General features: G+C 36.6%; 2 protein-coding genes and 1 long non-coding RNA gene across 3 annotated transcripts; all 3 read left to right on the top strand.

Annotated features, from left to right (window-relative positions):
• The first annotated feature begins 2,541 nt into the window (after positions 1-2,541).
• On the top strand, positions 2,542-3,381 carry LOC116127150 (cysteine-rich receptor-like protein kinase 11). The gene has a single exon (XM_031412809.1). It carries the CDS (start codon positions 2,542-2,544, stop codon positions 3,379-3,381), a length of 840 nt encoding a protein of 279 aa, XP_031268669.1.
• A 7,035-nt stretch (positions 3,382-10,416) lies between these two features.
• On the top strand, positions 10,417-11,563 carry LOC116127143 (cysteine-rich receptor-like protein kinase 5). Its single transcript, XM_031412806.1, has 5 exons — positions 10,417-10,431; positions 10,536-10,679; positions 10,861-10,982; positions 11,109-11,319; positions 11,474-11,563. The coding sequence occupies exons 2-4, from the start codon at positions 10,631-10,633 to the stop codon at positions 11,238-11,240; spliced, it is 303 nt and encodes a 100-aa protein (XP_031268666.1). The 5' UTR covers positions 10,417-10,431; positions 10,536-10,630; the 3' UTR covers positions 11,241-11,319; positions 11,474-11,563.
• An 8-nt stretch (positions 11,564-11,571) lies between these two features.
• Positions 11,572-12,271, top strand: LOC116127145. Its single transcript, XR_004127575.1, has 3 exons — positions 11,572-11,711; positions 11,863-12,013; positions 12,134-12,271. It is a non-coding gene; the product is annotated as an uncharacterized LOC116127145 (long non-coding RNA).
• Positions 12,272-19,719: the final 7,448 nt, after the last annotated feature.

Raw genomic sequence — 19,719 nt, forward strand, 5'->3', positions numbered from 1 at the left:
CAATGCATACTGCCTTTGCAACCAATAGCTGCAACACAATAACTAACCAATCTTCCAAATGCCAACATATCACAACAATTAATCAACACACAACGCTGCCAACATTAACAAACATACAGCCAACATAAACAACTCACTATTTCAACATTTTACTGCAGCAGATTCAGTCACTACTGCCAACATTTTACTGCAGCATATTCAGTCACTACTCACTACTGCCAACTTTTTACTACAGCAGATTCAGTCACTACTGCCATCATTTCAACANAGTTCGGCAGAACAAAATACCTTAAAACAAAATCAACCACAGTTAATTGATTTTCATATTAAGATTATTAAGAAATATAATTACCGTTACTGATTCCATTAAAATACGTGAATGTTTTTCGTGAAAACATAATCAACAAAAATTAATTGATTTTCACATTAAAATAGTTAGGAGATATACTTGCAACCGGCATAACAAAATACCTGAAAACAAAATCAACAAAAGTTAATTCATAAATTGTTAAGAAATATACTTACAGTTCGGCATGTCTAAAACAATTAAACTCAAATAGCAATTGGTTCAACAATCTGAGTTCCTAATAAAAACATCTTAGCATACAAACATCCTCCTCAAACATCCTGCCTTTATTCCAGGCCAATTCATGGATCTTTGACCTGTAAAAATAAAAATAAAAAAAAAATTAACAAAATCCTAAAGACTAGACTTATTATTGACACCAACTAACATGATCTATAAACAACTAACAAAAGACTAGATGTATTGTTGACACCAACTAACATATTATGATAATACACAACTGAATAGATGACCGTTTTATAACTCTTTATTTAGACTTTTTGGATGTCGATGCAATTGAATATGAAGAAACATTTGCAATGTCAATACAATGCACCTATATAATTATTATTAGCAATTCAGGTAGAGGTCATTAAACCACATATCCAACGTGTCAAAATGTAGCAATTGTAGAGCTACAAAACAAAATATGAAGAGACTAACTCCAATCTTTGTATCTTTCTATTTAGAAATTCAAAATGTCAATGCAATGCACCTATATAATTGTTATTAGTACACATCCAACGTGTCAAAATGGTTAGACCTTTGGAATGTCAATGCAGTGCACCTATATAATTATTATTAATACACATCCAATGTGTCAAGATGAAGCAATTAATACAAACCCAATGTGTCAAGATGGAGTAATTTTAGTGGGCTCATTAAATCGTAAAACCAACGTGTCAAGATGGAACAATTCTACACTCACAAAACGAGTACTATCTGTCAATCAACCAGAGGGTGGCTCAGCTTTATATAGATATATAGATTAAAGAGGCGTAAAAGTTCAGTTATGGTATGGTAGGTCTACAGGCTAGTTCTTAGACAAATAGGAAGGGGAAAAAACCTACAGCCTACGTGTATTGTGGTTGGCAGTATCAATCAATTAAATTCTATATATGCATTTTCGATCAATCTTAACAGCATCTCTAAAAGACTCTCTATATGACATAAACTCTTTATTATAAAGAGTTTATCCAAAGAAACAAGAGTCCAACAGATTCTTTATTCTTTAAATATAAATTAAAAAGTAAGTTTGACTTTCTACATTTAGAGAGTCAAATTTCACACTCTATCCTAATTTTAAATAATAAATTGCAAGTTTCTATGTATTTTATTTATAATTTATCTCTCCTATTAAGTTTTTTTCTTGAAAAAACATATTCTCTCTCTTAAAATTTAAAGAGTCTATTGGATTTAAATAAAAAATTTGTTCTTTATATTTAAAAATCAATGAAGATGTTTTTTATTTATATGAAATATGCTCTTTAAAACAAAGAACACCATTGGAGATGTGCTCTTTATTTTGAAGAGCATCTTTTATATAAATAAAGAGCATCTTCATTAATTTTAAAATATAAAGAACACAATTTTCATTCAAATCCAATAAACTCTTTAAATTTAATGAAGATGCTCTTTATTTTTAAGAAAGAGACTTAACGGGAGAGAGAATTAATAAATAAAATGTATAGGAACCTATAGTTTATTAATTAAAATTAGGATAGAAAGTCAAATTTCACTCTTTAAATATGGAGAATCAAACTCACTCTCTAATTTATATTTTAAAGATAAAAAGTCAGTTGGACTCGTATTTTTATAGATAAATTCTTTATAATAAAGAGTTTGGATCATATAAAGAGTCATTTGGAGATACTGTTAAAATTGACTAGACAACGTAACCATAATTATATTCACACCGAATTTATTGACTGTCCCAATTAAGCACTGCAGTCTCAGTCATCTAGTTGTTTGGATCAAAAACTTTTAATAGTCATAAAAGATTTGTTGAAGGTTGAATCGAATAGTTGAATGACTTGTATTATCTAACGGAAGTATTGACCTAAGAAACAGAGACTTTTCCTATGTTGTAAATGAAAATATTTGAAACAGGAATGTTAAAACACAGGCTATTAGGGTTTAGTTTCTCTTAATTTTTGTTGATTCAGCATCTCCTGATCATTTTGATTAGTTAAGACATGAGAGTGCATAATCGTGCAACGGGTTCGAATAAATATTTGCTTATTATCCTATCTACGCTTATAAGCATTTGTCTCACCACTAGCCCACAGAAATGTTATTACAACAAAGGAAACTTCACAACAAATAGTACCTATGAAATAAACCGCAACATCATCCTCTCTTCTCTTGCTTCAAATATAACAGCAAATGGAGGTTTCTACAATGGAACCATTGGCCAAGACCCGGACAAAGTATATGCTCGTGCGGTTTGCAGAGGAGATACCTCCCTTGAGTCTTGTGCCGCCTGTATCAGTTCAGCAACTCCCGATATTATGTCACACTGTCCCAACCAGAAAGAAGCACTTTCTTGGGGAAGCCAAGATTCTCCTTGCTTTGTACGCTATTCAAATAGCTCGTTTTTTGGAATTTTGGAGCTAGAACCTGAGAGTATATTGTTTAATACGGGTAAAATCCCAACATATTTGACCCAGTTTAATGAGACTTGGGAGAGTCTAATGGACCGGACCGTAGTGAAAGCATCTGCGGGTTCGTCTAGGCTTAAGTTTGCAACTGAATCAGTGGATTTGACAAGCTTTCAGAAAATATATGCATTAATGCAGTGTACTCCGGATATATCACAAAGTGATTGTGACTTTTGTCTCCGTCAATCCGTGGCTGATTATCAGAATTGTTGTCGTCTAAACCAAGGAGGTATCGTTCGGAGACCAACTTGCATTTTTCGTTGGGAGATGTATCCCTTCTACAATTACTCTGCAGATGCTCCATCCCTTTCTCCTCCAACTGCAACTGTCGTTCCACCTTCTTCTCCACCACGGACTGTGGGAATTTTAGATTGAAACGTTGTTTGAAGCTCTAAAATGAGATCTGAGAAAAATGGACTTTCTCTATTGATTGAAAGTTACACGAAATACAGCTGACTTCTCTTTAAATATGCAGAGAGGTTTCACTAAGCTTTACTAAATCAGAGAAAAAGGAAACTGGCCAAAACGACACAGTTTTTGTTTAACATTTAAACTGTAAATGACAGCGTTTTTGGTTGTCACTTAAACTGCAGAACGACAGCGTTTGATCATGCTTTTATCTTGCTAACAGCCCCCTCAAGCTGAACTACTTCGTAGCTCCAGCTTGCCAATTCAACTTGTAGCTAACATTCTGCTCAGGCTAATAAACTTGAAGCTCAAATTCCACCGCTTATAAATTCTGCTTTGAACCTCACAAAACTCTGAAACTCAAAATCTGTCAAATGCTGAAACATAAAATCTGCAGATATTCTCAAGTTTCCTACAACATGGATCTTCAAACTCAAAATCTGTCAATGCTGAAACTTTGCTGCAACATAGAATCTTCTTCTTATGAATGATCAGAATGAAAACAAAAAAAAACTATCAGAGTAGAAACTGATCATAAAATGCCAATGCCAACAGCTTTAGAGTAGCAATTTTAGAGTAGAAACTGATCAAAATGCCCAACGCCAACGCTTCAGTAGCAATTTAGAAGTAACTGATCAAAATGCCAATGCCAACAGCTTCAGAGCAACAACCTTCAGAACTTCAGAACTAAAAAACAACAACTTCAGAGAATGTTATGACAACAGCTTCAAGCAACAACCTTCAGAACTTCAGAACTAAAAACAACAACTTTAGAGTAAAATGTTGATGATAAAGCTTTCAAACACAAACCTTCACGCTTCAGAACAACAACCTTCAGAACTAAAAACAACACTTCAGAGTAATGTAATGACAATTGCTTCAGAACAACAACCTTCACACTTCAGAACAACAACCTCCAGAACTAAACACAACTTCAGAGTAAAAAAAAATCTCACTGATCTATCACAAAATGCCATCAGAATTACCACTGCTTCACTACTCACTACTTCACTGCTTTTTGCCAACAATAGCTGCAACATAACAACTAACCAACTTCCATGCCATAATGCATCAATCACTACTGCCATCAGAATTAATCACTGCTTCACTACTTCACTATTTCAAACAGCAGTGCTTTAACCACGTTATTCAACTAAAATAATTTTGCGGGCTTTATTCAACTAAAATTTTGTTGGCAGCAGATTCAGTCACTACTGCCAATACTTCACATTTACTGCAGCAGATTCAGTCAGATTTAACGTCGCTTTGCTTTTAATTCTTCAAATTGGCAGCGGAAGAGGCTTAGTGAGTAGTCAGCAATTTGCAGCTTAGAAGGTACATATTGAACAACAACCTTATTAGCCATACTTTTCACGAATATAGTGAGTGTCAATTTCTATGTGTTTGGTACGACATGAAAAACCGGATTTGAGGCCAAGGCTCCACACTCACCTTGTCACACCCATATAACTGGAGTTTTGTTGAAAGACAGTCCTAATTCAGTAAACACACTATTCAGCCAAGCAATTTCAGTAGCTGTGTGTGCAAGTACCCTATACTCACTTCGTAGAGGAAAGAGCCACTACTTTTTGTTTTCTAGAGCTCCATTGATTAAGTTAGGACCTAGGAACACACAATACCCACTAGTTGACCTTCTATCTTCTATATTACTTCCCCAATCAGCATCATAACACTCAATTTGAAGAGAGACAGCAGGAGTGATTTTCAGCCCATGATCTTTAGTACCCTGAATAATCGCAGGACTCTTTTCCATCTTTCCAATGAAGGGTAGTAGGAGCTTGTAAGAATTGACTTAACTTATTAACTGTAAAGCTCAAATTTGGTCTAGTTAAAGTCAAATACTGTAAAGCTCCTACAGTACTCCTAAACAGGCTGGGATTAGAAAACAGATCACTATCTCCTGAAAATAGTCTTGCACTAGTAGCCATAGGAGTAGCACATGCATTAGCTTCTAACATATTTGTCTTGGCAAGTAAATCATTAGCATATTTGGACTGTTTTAAATGTAAACAGGTGGCTATCCTTGTTGCTTCCAATCCTAAAAAATAATGGATTGAGCCAAGTGTTTTGAGTGTAAATTGGTCATTAACCTCCTACACTAACTGTTTTATGTAGGACAAATCTGAACCGGTTAACAATATGTCATCAACATAAACCAAAATGTAAATGACTTGACCATTTTGATACAGGATGAACATGCTCGAATCTGATACAGAATTAACGAAGCCTTTCTGCAGAAGAGCTTGTTTAAGCTTGTCAAACCAAGCCCTTGGAGCCTGCTTAAGTCCATAAAGGGCTTTGTTTAACTTGCAAATTGAAGTGGGTTGTGTAGTATCTTCAAAACCAACAGGTTGAGTCATGTAAACGACTTCATTTAGTGTGCCATTGAGAAAGGCATTGTTTACATCCACCTGCTGGATATCCCAATTGTTTGTCACTGCCAAGGTAAGAATAATCCATATTGTGGAAGGCTTGATTACTGGACTAAAGGTTTCAAAATAGTCAAGGCCAAGGGTTTGTTGAAAACCTTTGGCTACAAGCCTTGCTTTATACTTTTGCAGTGACCCATCGGCATTGAACTTTGTCCTAAAGACCCACTTATTCCCTACAACATTCATTTCTGAAGAAAAAGGGACAAGAGACCAGGTTTGGTTGGCAATTAGAGCATCATACTCTACTTGCATAGCTGACTTCCACTCATGACTAGATAAGGCTTCTTGGACAGTGTTGGGTTTAGGTATTATAGAGGCAATAGCTAGCAATGCTGTTTTGGGAAAAACAGCAGCAGATTTGCTTCTTGTAACCATAGGATGAGTGTTTATGGAAACCTCTAAAGAGCTTGGAACGGCAGCAAACTTGGACAGGTTCAGATCAATTTCAATGGAACATGATGGTTCAATTTTTCTGTGAGAATTGTGTATGATTGGTTCTGTTTTTCTTTGAGAATTGTGTATGACTGATTCTGGTTTTTGAGAACTGTATAAGGCTGATTCAGTGTTGTGAAAGTTGTGTGGAGTTGTTGAATGATTAGGAAGTTATGAAGTTGTTAAGTCTACTATGATAGTATCAGGCAGTGTTTTTTATGGTGGAGATGCACTAAATGATGATATAGGTACAGGCAGTGTATTTGAAGGTAGATAAGTACTAGATGATGGTATAGGCAATGTATTTGATAGTGGAAATGCATTGGATGATGGGGATTGATGAATTACAGGAATAAAAGATGGGGAGAAGAGTAAATCCTTACCACTTGTTGGAGGAGAATCATTTGAAGGACAGGCTACTCCAGGAGAACCAGAGCAAGCTGAGCTGGTAGGATTATGGATGGAAATGAAAGGGGAAAATGTAGATGTAGGGGAAGGGAACTCAGGTGAAGAGGGCTGAACAGATTTCACAGTGGTGAAACCAGAAGAAAAAGGAAATTCATGCTCATTAAACCTGACACTAGGAGTGATAAAGATTCGACCATCTGAGCTAAGACATTTGTAACCCTTATGCATCAAACTATATCCAACAAAAACACACTTACTTGAATGGAAACTAAACTTATGTTTATTAAAAACCCTTAGGAAAGGAAAACAAGCACAACCAAAGACCTTCAAGGTATCATACACAGGAGGAAATTTAAACAATAGCTGATAAGGAGATGTATGTTGTAGTACATCAGTAGGCATTCTATTTATTAAGTAGACTGCAGTCTCAAAAGAAAGCCACCAGAAATTTAAAGGCATAGATGCATGGGCTAATAGTATCAAACCTGTTTCTACAACATGCCTATGCTTTCTTTCACTTCTTTGATTTTGTTGATGTACATAAACACAAGAATATCTAAACTGAATTCCTTCACTAGTTAGATATGGCAATAATCCCTTATACTCACCTCCTTGATTAGATTGAATACACTTAAGCTTATAACCAAATTGTCTTTCGGCTAAATGATGAAATTTGATAAATATAGACCTAACTCAGCCTTAGTTCTAAGGGGAAATAGCCAAGTATACCTACTAAAGTCATCTAAGAATTGCACATAGTATCTAAAACCTTCAGTTGAGGCAATAGGTGCAGGACCCCATATGTCACTATGGATGAGTTCAAGAGGAAAATTAGCTCTAGAATGTGATTTGGGAAAGCTAGTGTGATGCATCTTTCCTAATTGACAAGCATCATAGAACTCAACAGGATGTAATTTTCCTAATTGAAAATTAGTTTGATGCATGATTTGATTGTAAACTTTACTATGAGGATGACCTAATCTTTGATGCCAAATCAATGAATTAATATTAGTGTTTGTAGTAACAACTGCTTCAGCATGAGGAGATGAGCTATCTAAAGACACTTGACTAATATTTTGTGGAATAATAGGAGCAGAATTAAGCAGATCAGCATCAGAAAACACAACATTAGAAAACACAGCATCAGACAGATCATTCATATGATATGTTTTATCAAATAAATTATGTTGTTGACATTCATTAGAACTATCAATCTTGGAATTTTCAGTAGGTACTGAGATATTTGCAACTGAAACTGGAGTTTTATTTTTATTGCAAGAAGATTCAACACAAGCAATGTCATTATTATATATGGTATTTACAAATTTTGACTTCTCTAACACTGCTGACCCTAAAGGTTCTTCTATTGAATGCTGAATCTGTTTAGACAATGCACAATTAACAGAAGGTAAATTTGGAGGTTTGACTTGTGAGGAAAGTGAGGGTTGAATGGACATACTAGCAAGTAGCATTAGCCGATATAGCCCTTCTTTAAGATCTCCTTGGAGTAGCACAGTCCTGGAAATTTTGCCCTTCACAACACAACAATTAGAATTAAACTCAACAACCACATTATTATCCTTAGTAAATTTTGAAATGCTTAGTAAGTTCTTGGTGATTTTAGGCACACACAGGATATTTTTAAGGTACAAACATTTGGACTGTAATACACTAGGTAATGAAGAAAAACCAGTGTGAGAAATGTTTAAGAACTCACCATTTCCCACTTGCAATTGATCTGTACCTTCGTATGGTTTGCTGGCATTCAACTGAGCTAGATCAGAGACGATGTGGTCTGTTGCACCTGAATCCATGTACCAGATGGGGTCAGTAGGTGTTGCTGAGTTTGCAAGGGAAGTTGACATATTTGGGTAGTGTTGTGGAGGCATATTTGGGTACTGTTGTGTAGATAAAGCAGGAAACTGTTGGGACTGCACAGCGAAGTGTGCTTGTGAGCTTGGTGAGGACTGAATTGCCGCAAAATGAGCTTGTGATCCAGACATCATCTGTTGACTTGGGAGACCAACAGGACTAGATGATATCTGCTGACTTGGAAGACCAATAGGACCAGAGTATCTAGAGCTTCCATAAGAGCCAGAATTAAATTGTCCAGACTGTCCAGAGTGTCCTGAATTTCCATAGGAACCAGGATTAAATTGTGAAGATGCATATTGATAAGAACTTGGCCTTGCAAATTGGGAATTTCCAGTTTGATAGTGCCCATTGCTAAACTATGACTGAGACAGAAACATTCCTGACTGAAATCCTCTAGAATAGGCTGAGTCATATCTGTGGTAACATTGGATCGCAGTATGTCTTGGTTTACTACACATTTGACAAATAGGTCTACCTCTATTGTTGAACCTATCTCTACCTCTACCAAAATTATTAAACATAGCAGGTCTGTAAGCATTCCAGGACATATCAGTTTGGCCACTAGGCTGCTGTATTGAAGCACTTTGAGAATTTAATCAAGAGACTGAGTTTACAGGAACAGGATAAGTGGAGTGTGGTTGTTGACTCTATAAACTATGCAAAGCATTCAATGTAGAGCCGTTAAACACTGGAACATTCTCATGTTTCACAGCTGATTTTAGCGGATTTCCAGTTGCTGCAGTAGCTAAGTTAGTTAAGCCGTTTGAGAAGTCCAAAGTATTAAATTTTTCCAGCCTTATTTCATATTTTTGCAACAAAAACTTTGCTTCTTGCAAAGAGATAGAATCCACTTTAGATTCAATTCGTGAGGTTAAATTCACAACAGCAGCATCATACTCAGGGCCAAGACCATCTAAGACATATTGAAGAAGATCCTCATCTGATATGGACTGTCCACTAGCAGATAAACTGTACACAATCTCCTTCATTTTCTTGAAGTAACTATTTATGCTTAAGTCCTTCTTATGAGTAGTTTGCAGCAAGTTCTTTAAGTGCAAAGCTCTAGCCTTAGAATCTATTTCAAATTCATTCTCTAATACAAACCATATTTCACTTGAATAACGACATTTAGAGACATGACCAAACATACTTTCTGAAATTGAAGCTAACAACCAACTAACCAAGAATTTATCAGTACGTTTCCAAACAATATAAGCTGGATTAATTTCTTCCATAACTACATTTTCCTTGTCTATAGTTTCACCAACAGTTCCAGCATTATCTTTCTTAACAAAAATAAGCGGTGGAGGACAAGGAACAGTACCTATCAAGTGATCTTCCAATGCATGAGCACCCACGGCAAACAGAACTTGCGATCTCCAGAATCGGTAGTTGTCGATGGTGAGCTTAGGGTTAATTACTTGTAGACTAGATGAGAACACAGTTGAAGCAAAGTTATTGGAATTGTTGAAGTTATTCAGCAGCTTGTCGGTGTTAATGGACTTAGAAGGATCGATTTCAGCCATTAACGTTTGTCAAAGCTCTGATACCATGTGGAATTTTGAGATTGCAAGTGTTTGAAGCTTAAAATGAAGATCTGAGAAGAAAATGGACTTTCTCTATTGATTGAAAGTTACACGAAATACAGCTGACTTCTCTTTAAATATGCAGAGGAGTTTCAGCTAAGCTTTACTAAATCAGAGAAGAAAGGAAACTAGCCAAAACGACACAGTTTTTGTTTAACATTTAAACTATAAAAATGACAGCGTTTTTGGTTGCCACTTAAACTGCAGAACGACAGCGTTTGATCATGCTTTTATCTTGCTAACACGGACTACTGCCACACTTGGTAAGTTTGCAATTAATGAAACCCAAATATTTCATGTAAAAGTAAATATAACTTATAATTTGTAGTCCGAATGGTACACAAAATATTTAGATTATTTTTTGCAGATTATAAAACAAGCATTTCGTCTGGAACTTTGGTAGTAATTGTCTTCTCGACAATTATCTTCATAGCACTTGTTGGGTTCATTTACGTGTTTTTCATGAGAAAAAGAGCAAAGAAGGAGATCAGAAATAATGAAGAGACAGAAAGTAAGTATTAATATGTTGTTTCTTTCTTGATAGAATTAGGAGTTAACAGATAAGGTCGCGAGGAAATTGAGACAGTGGAATCTTTGCTATTAGACTTCAGCAGTATCAATTTTTTTTTTTTTTTAATTTACAATATTACATGGTGTACCTATATATTAATTAACTAGTTATTACTGTTAAGATGATGATGAAATTGAGACCGTGGAATCCCTGCAATTCGACTTCAGCACAATCAAAGTTGCAACAAATAACTTTTCAATTGATAATAAGCTTAGACAAGGTGGATTCGGTTCTGTTTACAAGGTAATTGAGACAGTGACAAGGAGCATCGATTGGTGAACAAAATGCATTCAATTATGATGTTTGAATTCCCGGAAGGCAATTCAATTGTTTCGCATTTACCTCATTTTTTACTCTATATGATTTCAGGGGAGACTTCTTAATGGACAGAATGTAGCTGTAAAGAGGCTGTCTAGAGATTCAGGACAAGGAGAACTAGAATTTAAAAATGAGGTTCTCTTGGTGGCCAAGCTTCAACATAGAAATCTAGTTAGGCTTTAAGGTTTCTACTTGGACGATGAAGAAAGGCTTCTTATATATGAGTTTGTGTCAAATTCAAGCCTAGATAACTTCATATTTGGTATGGTGTCACTAACTTCTGGTTTCTATATTTCTTATTTTCTCTGGTTTCAATAATTATCTAGATGCATATTTTGTATATATGAAATAAAGCAAATGTTCTTGATTAGAATTCTGCAATCAGTTTAAGTGTTTGGAATTTTGTGTATTTGTAGATCCAACCAAGCGGTTATTATTGGACTGGGAAAAACGATACAAAATCATAGGAGGAATAGCTCGAGAATTTCTATATCTTCATGAAGATTTAAGATTCAGAATCATTTATCGTGACTTGAAAGCCAGCAACATTCTTTTAGATGCAGATATGATTCCAAAAATTTCAGATTTTGGAATGGCAAAGTTATTTGAAATGGATCAAACTCAAGGCAATATAAGAAGAATTGTGGGGACTCTGTAAGTTTTTGGAGCTTATCAAAACTAAATTTTGGACTCCTATCATTGAACGGATCAAGAATAACAAAGCAGAAATGATTTGCATCTCATCATGGTTACCTTTTGGTTTCTTTACAGCTAATTCATTCTAACAAATGATTTTTTTTCTCAGTGGCTATATGGCTCCTTAGTATGTAAAGCATGGACACTACTCAGTCAAGACGGATGTTTTCAGCTTTGGTGTGTTAGTCTTGGAAATCATTAGTGGCGAAAAGAACACTAGATTTGGTATTGAAGAGGAAGGAGAGAACCTGCTAACTTATGTAAGCAAAAATCTTTTAACGATTTTTTCATCTTTTCCAAATAATAAGCGATGACCATGAAATTTAATAAAACTAAGAAAGTCACTAACATTGTATCTGCATATTTTTCATTTTTTGTAGGCATGGAGAAATTGGAAGGAAGGGACAGCTTTAAATATGATAGATCCCATTTTAAGGGGTCGTTCCAGTTGTGAAATTATCAGATGTATTCATATTGGATTACTATGTGTTCAAGAAAATGAAGCTAATAGGCCAACCATGACTTCAGTTGTTCTGATGCTTAGTAATAACTCTTTCTCTCTTTCAGTGCCATCAAAACCTGCATTCTTTATGCACACAATTGCAGAACAGTATAATTTTGAAGTCATTGTGCCTGGTCAATCAAAAACCAATTTTGTCCAATGTACAGTGAATGAAGCTTCTGTTAGAGTGTTGGGCTCATACGGTGACGTTTTATCATTAAGTGAGACGACATCGTTTTGAGCCAAGCAAAGACAAATCCTGTCCATTGGCTGGCTGAGCATCCAACGGTGGAAAATCAGTCTGATAGTCAACAGTATAAAAGCATTGCAACAGTCCCTTTCTCAATAGTTGAAACCCTTCTTTCTTGTTTTTCTATTTTCTCTGTAAAACGAATAAGCCTCCATTAGGGTTTGGGTACAGTCTTGATCTTGAATCTGTAACAGGTTGTTTTAGTGGCTGGTTTGTAGGCCATTTGAGGGTACTAGAGTTTGCAGTATATCTTGGGTGTTAGATCTGTTTTCTCTAGGGTGTTACGGGTTCTAGAAAGATCGGTGTAAGGGTTTGATTCTTGGTTGAGTTGTGTTTCTATAATCTAAATCAATATAGTGCAGCGAGCTCGCTGGTTTCCCGAGCTCAACGTGGACGTAGCTTGCTCATATCCGAGCAAGTGAACCAGGGTAAATGATGTTGTTGTTGTTGTGTGTGTGTGAATCCTTTTGTGATTTTGTGTTTGCTTTCTGGTTAATCTGTTCGAGTAGTTACAACAGTGGTATCAGAGCCATTTCTCGAAGGCTAGGGTTTTCTTTGCAAAATTAGGGTTTTGCAATTTTGGGGATTTTGCAAAATTAGGGTTTTGTGAAATTAAGGTTTCTGAAATATTTGGGGCTTTTTCGAATCTGTGATTCATTGAGTCTCCAATAGTTTTTTAAGGAGTCAAATCTAGGCTAAGTGTAAAGGTATAAAGGTTGGAAACCAGTGACCGCCTTAAAAACTACTTGGCAGTATTTGGCAACGTCTAGTGTAACAACGCCACGTACCTCTTAGCCCCCTTTATTTCTATCATTTCAGGAAAATGAGTACTACTTGCATGGAGATCTCCCAATATGATGGGAAGATCGATTTCGGGAGTTGGAACAAGAAAATGAAAGCTCTCCTCTCACACAACAAGGTTGCAATTGCACTGGAAGAAGACATCAAGAAATGGCCAGAAGAAAAACTGACGAAGAAGGAGGATGTCAATGAAGAGGCTTACAATCTGATCGTTCTGAATTTGTCAGACAGTGTCCTCAGAAAGGTCGATGGTATCGAATCACCACTAGAATTGTGGAATAAACTCAATACTTTGTATGCTTTACAATCAGCTCCAAATTTAGCTTTCTTGAAGGGTACTTTATTCTCTTACAAAATGGATAGTTCTAGGAGTATAGAGGACAACCTAGACGAGTTTATTAAAATGACTCTGATCCTTAAAGGAACAGATCAAGAATTAGGCAATACTAACCTTGCCATGATCCTCCTGAACTCTCTGCCTGATGACTACCAAGTAGTAAAAAATGCGTTACAGTACACTGGTACTGTACCAACCCTAGATCTAATAGTTGCAGGGCTTAAGGCTAGGGAGTTAGAGTTGAAAGTCCAAAAAAGAAGTGGGTCTAACCTGTTTGTCAAAACAAAATAAGAGTCTAGTCAGACAGGGAGAAACAATTCTGTGAATCAGGGGAATAGAAACAAGAAAAAATGGAAGGGTAATTACAAGAGTAAAGAAACTAGAAAATGTTTTTTCTGTAATAAGGCTAGCCATATTAAAAAGAACTGTTTTGAATGGATCAAGAAACAAAAACAAGGGAACACAGAGACAAACATAGCCACTAGTACAAACCTAGTAGATGAACATGAGGTACTTACAGTGTCAATGTCTGACACTACCAATGAATGGGTACTGGACTCAGGATGCTCTTTCCATATGAGTCCAAACAGAAATTGGTTCCAAGAGTTTGAGGATACTAACTTTGAAACTGTTTACATAGGGAACAATAATGCATGTAGGGTTAGAGGTATTGGATCTATAACTCTAAGTCTTAACACTGGAAAGCTGGTCAAACTCACTAGAGTCAGGTATATCCCTGAACTAAAAAGAAACTTGATATCTCTAGGCACCATAGATAAAACAGGCTATAGTTATAAGGCAGAGAATGATAGCTTGAACATCTACAAAAATAGGAACCTTATCCTGACAGGAGAGAAAAAGAATGGTCTCTATATACTCTGTGGGAACATATCCTCAAACTGTTTGAATTTTGTGACTAAGCCTGTCAATCTTTCCAACACTGAAAAATGGCACCTTAGACTGGGTCACATAAGCCAAAAAGGCATGGACACCCTGAACAATCAAGGTCAGTTTGGTAAGGACAAGATATCTTCTCTGGATTTCTATGAGAACTGTATACTAGGAAAACAACATAGAAACAGTTTCCAAAAGGGGGTACACTAAGCCACTAGTCCACTTGAGTACATCCACTCTGACCTGTAGGGACCTGGGAGGATTAGAACCTATGGGGGAAACAGCTACTTTATGTCCCTAATAGATGACTACAGCAGAAAAGTTTGGGTTTATCTATTAAAGACTAAGGATCAAGCCTTAGAAAAGTTTAGGGAGTGGAAACTCTTAGTTGAAAACCAAATGAATAAGAGGGTTAAGGTTCTCAGGACTGACAATGGGTTAGAATACTGCAACCAAGAGTTTGATAAGTTTTGCAGGGATGAAGGGATTCTGAGGCATAGAACTGTGAAACACACCCCTCAACAGAATGGTGTGGCTGAGAGAATGAACAGAACACTCTTGGATAAAGTGAGATGCATGCTTATCACCTCCAAACTCCCCACCTCTTTTTGGGGAGAAGCCCTTACCACCTCTGCCTACTTGATAAACAAAAGCCCCTCCACTGCTATCAACCTAAAATGTCCAGAAGAGATGTGGACTGGAAAAAAACCTGATCTGGGACACTTGAGAGTTTTTGGTTGTGCTGCATATGCACACACTATTGGTGGAAAACTGGAACCAAGGTCAACAAAGTGTGTTTTTCTGGGATACCAAGAAGGAACAAAAGGTTACAGACTATGGGACAAGGATTTCCCTGGGGTTAAAGTTGTAGTAAGCCGAGATGTAATCTTTAATGAGAGTATTTTCCCTTGTAAAAGTACTAACTCTAATGTAGGTCCAAATCCAAATGTAAGGGAGAATTCCAGTCAGCCTAAGACTACACAAATTGAGGTGGAGCTTCCTGCCCAACCTAAACCACTGCAGGATCCTGAAAACACCCAAGAGACTGAAGCTGTTCCTGAACCTGGAGGAGAAGCTGGACATTATGATCCAGAATAAGAGGATGAGACAGAAACAGCTGAAGATACAGAAACTCACCCTAAAAACTTGCAAGATTACCAACTTGCAAGAGATAGGGCCAGGAGACAGGTAAGGATCCCCACAAGGTTTTCATATGCTGACCTCATTTATACTGCTCTTCTTGCAGGTACAAAACTGCAGAGAATTGAACCAGAAACTTATGAGGAAGCAGTAAACTCTAAGGAAAGGGATAAATGGAAGGTTGCCATGGAAGCTGAGATGAAGTCTCTGAAGGTTAACAATACCTGGGCTCTTGTACCAAAGCCAAAAGGGCAGAAGGTAATCCAATGTAAGTGGCTGTTCAAACTGAAGGATGGAGCAACAACCAGAGAACCACTTAGGTATAAGGCTAGACTGATAGCCAAGGGCTTCACTCAAAGAGAGGGAATAGACTTCAATGAAGTCTTTTCCCCAGTGGTTAAGTATAAAACAATTAGATTAATGCTCTCCATTGTAGCCCACCTAGATTTAGAACTTGAGCAATTAGATGTAACTACTGCCTTCCTCCATAGGGACCTTGAGGAAGAGATCTATATGAACTAGCCTGTAGGATTTATAGACCCAAAGACCCCTGACCATGTCTGCCTCCTTCTAAAATAATTATATGGCCTAAAACAATCCCCCAGATAGTGGTACAAAAGATTTGACACATTCATTGTGAGTATAGGTTTCACTAGGAGTAAATATGATAACTGCTTTTATTTTGCCCTCAATGATAACCTGCCTGTGTACTTACTGCTGTATGTGGATGACATGTTAATAATTAGCAAGTCTAAGTCCCTGATTTGTAGATTAAAGGAAAAATTGAGTGTTGAGTTTGAAATGAAAGATTTAGGAAATGCTAAGAAGATCATAGGAATGCAAATTGACAGAAATAGGCACAAATGTGAGCTGAGAGTGCACCAATGTTCATATCTGCACAAACTAGTAGAAAAATTTGGAATGGCAGATGCAAAACCTGTCACAATCCCACTGGCCAGCCACTTCACACTAAGTAAATCACAATGTCCTAGAACTGAACCTGAAATGATTAAGATGGAACATATCCCATATGCAAATGTGATAGGATCTCTTATGTATGCTATGATTAGCACAAGGCCTGACTTAGCCTTTGTAATTTCCTTACTCAGTAGGTACATGTCTAACCCGTGGAATGGACTACTGGATTGCTTTAAAATGGGTTCTGAAATACATAAATGCTACCTTAAATGTTGGACTGCATTACTGTAAAAGAACTGTTTCACTTGAGTTGGTTGGGTTTGTAGATGCAGATTTTGCAAGTGACAGGGACACTAGAAAATCCACTACTGCATACTACTTTACCTTAGGAGGCAACTGCATTAGCTGGAAATCCCAATTACAGCCGATAGTTGCATTATCCACTATTGAGGCTGAATATGTTGTTGTTGCTGACATATTCAAAGAAGCTATCTAGCTAAAAGGAATTCTCAGTGAAGCCAAGATAACAAATCAGAGGCATGTCATCTTCTCTGACAGTCAGAGTGCAATACATTTGAGCAAGAATCCAGTGTACCATGAACGTACGAAACACATAGATGTGAGATATCACTTCGTAAGGGACTTGATCTCAAGAGATGAGATAGCACTTCTAAAGGTTTCAACCGAAGAAAATCCAGTAGACATGGGCACCAAGACAGTCACTCATACCAAGTTCAAGCACTGCTTGAATTTGTTATTCATCCAGTAAAACCAGAGTGACAGAGCAATGAAGGATTCCATAAAGAGTAAGCTGCACTACAGTCACGGATGAACCCATCAAGGTGGAGATTGTTAGAGTGTTGGGCTCATACGGTGATGTTTTATTATTAAGTGAGACGACGTCGTTTTGAGCCAAGCAAAGACAAATCCTGTCCATTGGTTGGCTGAGCATCCAACGGTGGAAAATCAGTCTGATAGTCAACAGTATAAAAGCATTGCAACAGTCCCTTTCTCAACAGTTGAAACCCTTCTTTCTTGTTTTTCTATTTTCTCTGTAAAACGAATAAGCCTCCATTAGGGTTTAGGTACAGTCTTGATCTTGAATCTGTAACAGGGTGTTTGAGTGGCTGGTTTGCAGGCCATTTAAGGGTACTAGAGTTTGCAGTGTATCTTGGGTGTTAGATCTGTTTTCTCTAGGGTGTTACGGGTTCTGGAAAGATCGGTGTAAGGGTTTGATTCTTGGTTGAGTTGTGTTTCTGTAATCTAAATCAATATAGTGCAGCGAGCTCGCTGGTTTCCTGAGCTCAACGTGGATGTAGCTTGCTCATATCCGAGCAAGTGAACCACGGTAAATGTTGTTGTTGTTGTTGTTGTGTGTGTGTGAATCCTTTTGTGATTTTGTGTTTGCTTTCTGGTTAATCTGTTCGAGTAGTTACAACAGCTTCAATCACTGAGCTGGATCCTAGATAACATATAAGAATGCCAGATCTTTAAGCTTGTTTTCTCTAATATTTCTTCAGTTTAAATAAATTTTGTAAAGTACAGCCACTCATTAGCAGAATACTGAGTAGTTTTCTGATTTTCTGGGATGATATAAAAGGTATTTCCGTTTTTTTTTTCCTAGAGACACCACTCCTTGTCATCAAAGTTTCATCACCGAAATTTAAGAGAATGAAATGTCAAGAACATTTACAACACTCCCACTTTCCTATCCCAATCTATTAAGACTTTGAATTCTCTGGTGTTTAACATTGAAATGGTCAAATATCTTATGTGTTGAATATTAACACGTTTTTATGTCCTTTCAAATCCGAATAGTCTTTGTTCTAACAGTTGTAATCAAATCAGATTTAATTTTTTACTTTAAGCACTTTTCAAATACTATTTTATTATAAGAGTTTTTTTAAAGAATATTAATGCTTTAAATTAAAAAATAAAAGTAAACTGATAGCAAGTCAATAAATTCGTATGGTAGTTGCCTGTGTTTTAATCATGTGTATTGTATTGATGTGTTTTGTCACTAGGGGCAAAATTAGAAAATAATTTTTCGTCAGACTCAAAAGATTTTAAACTTATATACAAGAAGTATTAATCTTGTTAATACAATGATAATATTAACCGTTAATGTATGTCGGATCAAAATATATGGTAGGTGGGTTTTTAGAGGTATTATTCATTATGGGCCTTGGGGTTTACACGGTTTTATTCTGAAAAGGCATCTCTAAGTAGTGAGGGTGTCCTTGTGCTATATAAGCAACTAAGACCCTTATTTCCTAATCAATGTGGGACTTTGACATCAACACAGCCTCCTAGGGGGCGAGGGACTTGGGAGTGGCCTAGGCCCTCCTTCTAGCACCAACTATTGATGTATATCAGATCCAGACACATAGTAAGTGGGCTCCCACATGTATTGTCCATTTTGACCTTGGAGCCTGCACGGTTTTGTCCTGAAAATGCACTTTTGGGTGGTGAGGATATCTTTGTGCTATATAAGCGATCCAGACCCTCGTCTCTTTCCCGAAGTAGGACTTTGCACTCAATCTCCTAATTTTAGTTTAAATCTCATGCATTTAGTATCTAAACATAAACACAACAAACCAAAGGGAGTTTCCCTGACTGATTAAATCATCAGTCACCAATGAAAAGGAAATTTTAAGCTTACTCACCACCAAATTGCTCAATCTTTCTTTGCTCCTCCTATTGAACTAACATTAAGGAATTAAGCTTTGAAAGTTCACATTTAAGAGGTAAGGAAGTGAAAAAAGTCAAATCCTATATGCATGCTTACCAATTGCAAGATCGTGGACTATCTCCCTTCCAATTTCTTCTCTTCATACACCACTAGACATTCTTTCTTTAAAGCTGTCCGAATTCATTCTTCCATTTTCATTGCAAATATATATATATACTTTCCTAAAAAAATTTACTTTAGTCCAAAAGTCCCTCAGAAATTATGCATGCACCATCAAAGAATCGATTGTCACACTTCACCCCCTTAAAACATATAACAAAAGTTTTGACATGTCACAAATCACCCTTGGAAAATATATATATATATACACTTGCCTTAAAAATTTCACTTTAGTCCAAAGTCCCTCGAAAATTATCATGCGCCCTCAAAGAA

This window comes from Pistacia vera, unplaced genomic scaffold, assembly GCF_008641045.1.
Source record: "Pistacia vera cultivar Batoury unplaced genomic scaffold, PisVer_v2 Contig189, whole genome shotgun sequence".
In the NCBI taxonomy this organism is placed as follows: domain Eukaryota; kingdom Viridiplantae; phylum Streptophyta; class Magnoliopsida; order Sapindales; family Anacardiaceae; genus Pistacia; species Pistacia vera.